This window comes from Aegilops tauschii, chromosome 5 (assembly GCF_002575655.3).
Source record: "Aegilops tauschii subsp. strangulata cultivar AL8/78 chromosome 5, Aet v6.0, whole genome shotgun sequence".
Lineage (NCBI taxonomy): Eukaryota > Viridiplantae > Streptophyta > Magnoliopsida > Poales > Poaceae > Aegilops > Aegilops tauschii.
Window position 1 is genome coordinate 575,528,227 of NC_053039.3, and position 3,634 is coordinate 575,531,860.

Consider the following 3,634-nt stretch of genomic DNA (forward strand, 5'->3'; position numbering starts at 1 on the left):
GGAGGCATCCTTGAAAACTCAATGTACGTCACAAGTTTATATTTACGCAATGAATGTTCCAGAGATATAAACTGGAAGGGGCCCTGCTTATTCCATGCTATTGTTATGGATATTGCCTCGATATTTCTGGACTAAAATATATGGTAGAGCGTGATTCTACTCAATGCATTCCTAAATTATTTTTCCTGTATATACATGTCTGGAATACCATAAGGATCCCGTATTTAGTGTTTTAGCTTTTATGATGTATTCCCAATAATTGTGAGTGATGGTGCTAATAACCAAATTACATTTACTCCCTACATCCCAGAATATAAGATCGTTCCTCAAGCTAACATAGCTTGAAAAACATTTTTATATTATGAGACGGAGGGAGTAGTTTGTTGCGAACTTTTTTTTAGCATGACATCCAACTATTTCAGACTTCACTTTTATTATGTCCACAATAATAAATTCAACTACAGATGAAATGCGCGGGCCACTTTTTTAGTTAGATGAAAAACAGAAGGTTCTTGCCTAAAAAATATGAAGAATTCTTTTGTGTCTAGAACTATATATATTGGTTTGAAGGCTGTACACAGAAAGAGAGAGTGTCTTTTTAGTTTTCTGTACTGCTCCCTTGAGTTAAATTCCTTTTCTCCGGTAAAAGAAAAAAGTGGTAAAGAACTAGTACTACATATGCATGTGAGGTCATCATGGCAAGCACTCAAGAGAACCTTCGCATGCATTCTCATGTGCACTGTGTTGGGAGTGCTTGATCTGCTTACATATATATATATATATATATATGTACGCGCGCGCTGAGCTGAGATGAGGTGAGCTAGCTAGAGCACAAGTCGACATGGGCTTCTTGCACTTTAATACCAATAGTGACATCTTGCACAGTTGCGTCGCACACGACTACACAGATTTTAACACGACCATTTTTTACAACCTAACCAACTCCTATGTCGCCCAGTTCAACCACACCAGCACCTTGCTCACCTCCATCATCATGTTCGTCCTCGCAGCGCTCTTCTTCAACCTCAACCTCTTCAGCAGGCTCTCCGACGTCAGCGCCATCCTCGACCCCAGCGTCCGCCTCTTCATCACCTCCGCGCTCTCCCTCTTCCTCCCCGTCATGTCCTACCTCTTCTCCGAGGCCAGGAACGCCACCGGTGGCGCCCGCTCCAAGTTCACGGACGAGCTGCCCCTGCGAGCCCGGCTCATCCTCATCTGGATGCTCCTTGTGGAGCTCCTCCGCAAGAAGGCCGAGGAGATCCACATGCAGGGTTACTCCGGCACCATGGACCGTGTGGGGCGTGTCCTCTTGCTGGGGAGCTTCGTCTTCTTCCACCTGCATGATGCTGGCAAGCGGTCCATGCTGGGCATCCTCTGGCTTCTCTGTGCCACTAGGCTGGTACAGAGGATCGTCTTCACCGAGGTCGGGAAACGCTCCCTTGCCTACGGTGTAGGCAAGAACGCTAGGCTCATCACCTCCTACATGGCTCAAGTGCTCGAAGAAGATCAAATGGAGCACCGTCACCATAGCCTGGATGGAGACGAGCTACTCAGGAGGTGCAAGTACGCGGTGATGGAAGAAGAGAATCTGGTGGTTCAGGCCAGCCCGGATGGCTACCGCCTAACCAGCGACGCCGCCGCCGTCACCGTCGGCAAGATCTGGGGGCTTGCCGAGATCTCTTCCCTGGACGGAGATAAACGTCTGAGGCAGCTCTGCCTCTCCTTTGCACTCTTCAAGCTGCTGCGCCGGAGGTTCGAGCGCCTGCCGGCAATGACCGCGGCGGAGACCCGCAGCTACCGGGAACTCATCTTCAAAGGTATGCGCACCGACATAGAGAAAGAGACAGCAGGGGCAAGCACGGACACGGCGGAGGCCCTGTTCCGGCTGACCAACGACGAGCTCAGCTTCCTATGCGAGTATTACCACCCGGTCGTCCCCGTCGTCCTGGCAAGTCCCTTCTTCCTGCTCGCCAACTACTTGCTGCTCCCGATGCTCGTCCTCGTCCTCTGCCTCGTCCTCATCGTCCTCTGCACCAACGGCGACATCGGCTACGCCCGGGACAGCATCAAGGACGACAACTACTTTACTTTCTTCAGCGTAACCACTATGATGACCGGGTGCCTGCCTAAAATCTTTACTTCCCGCTTAGTTTTCTTCTCCTTCTTGGACTTCTCCATCACCTCGCTCCTATTCCTCATGGTTGTCTACGAGGAAGTGTGGGAGTTCCTCGTCCTTGTGCTCTCCGACTGGTTCATGGTGTCACTGCTATGCAAGTACGCTGTGAAACCCGACGGGCGCCTTGGCCGCGTCTTCCACTGGGCCATCCACGGCATCACGGGGATGCGAAGCATCATGCATCGCCCACACATTAGCTTCAACCAGCTCTGTGTGGTGAGGTTTTGCTGGCTAGCAATGCCGTTTTCGTTCTCGCTCCCCGTGACGCTGCCCATCATACCATTACCAGCCATGCCTGTGCCGGACCAGGTGAAGCTTTCCATCATGGAATATCTCGCCAACGAGTTGCACGACCTTCATGGCAACCCTACCTCACTTACACTGAGCAGAGGCGGGTTCGCGCTTGCAGACCACACGGATCTCTTGCCTTTCTGCGAGAGTGACAGTGTCGCCGAGGTTATCCTTACTTGGCACATCGCCACCAGCCTCTTCGAGGTGATGCATTCCACAACCTCTGATGATCATGCTCAGGCTCAGAGCCTGTCCAAGTACTGCGCTTACCTTGTGGCCATCCACCCGGAGCTGCTCCCCGAATACCAGGAGAGCACGGAGCTCGTGTTCAAGGACATGATGCTCGAGCTGAGTGGTGTACTCGGGTTCTGGCGCTGCTACTTCTCGCCGTGCGTCAACACCCGGTACAACAAGATCATGGGCGCCCCAGAGCAGCCGAGCAGCATGCCAAGAAATGTCGTGAAAAGAGGCGCGGAGTTAGCAAAGAAGCTGGAGAAGAAAGCTCGTGATGCCAAGGATTCTGGGGAAGCGGTGTGGAAGCTGCTGGCAAATCTTTGGGTGGAGCTCGTCGTCTACGTCGCGCCATCCAATGACGATGGTTGTATAATGGGGCACGAGAAACTGCTAGTTAAGGGTGGCGAGTTCATCACCATGCTCTGGGCGCTGGCCTCGCACGCCGGCATAAGCCGTCCAGCCGATATACCACGGGCGCACGTCGCAATTGAACGTGTGACTGACGTTATTGTATAGATTATAGATGGATCTAGGTCGGTCTGTATCTATTTTAATCTCGTGGTACGTGTGCATGAAGTGTGCTGTGCTGGCTTGCGGCTTGCCATGTGTGTGTGTGTGTGTGTGATGTTTTCTTTTTTTAGTTTATGTGTGACATCATCACAAACGGTTTGGGGTTTCATTTCTTGAGTCGGCAGTGATGTCTGTACTGTCGTTGCCATGGCCAGGGGCAGAAGAAGAAAACACAATGATGAAGCAACACACACAAGGGACGCGAATTTTGTGCTCTCGGGGGTAGGCACACATCCTATATGCGCCAAATAATTTAGTAATATAGAGAAAAGGTCAAAAAGAACCGAATCTTAATTGGAATCAAATATGATCAACCATTGTACTCAGGTAAAAAGTTGGGCCAAAGAATTATTCTCATAGACT

The 3,634-nt window shown here is 50.7% G+C and overlaps 1 protein-coding gene across 1 annotated transcript; it reads left to right on the forward strand.

Annotated features, from left to right (window-relative positions):
• Positions 1-794: 794 nt before the first annotated feature.
• Positions 795-3,378, forward strand: LOC109774843 (uncharacterized). Its single transcript, XM_020333610.4, has one exon. It carries the CDS (start codon positions 842-844, stop codon positions 3,215-3,217), a length of 2,376 nt encoding a protein of 791 aa, XP_020189199.1. The 5' UTR covers positions 795-841; the 3' UTR covers positions 3,218-3,378.
• Positions 3,379-3,634: the final 256 nt, after the last annotated feature.

Coding starts and splice junctions, on each gene's coding strand:
- LOC109774843 (XM_020333610.4), top strand. CDS start 842: ATGGGCTTCTTGCACTTTAATACCAATAGTGACATCTTGCACAGTTGC.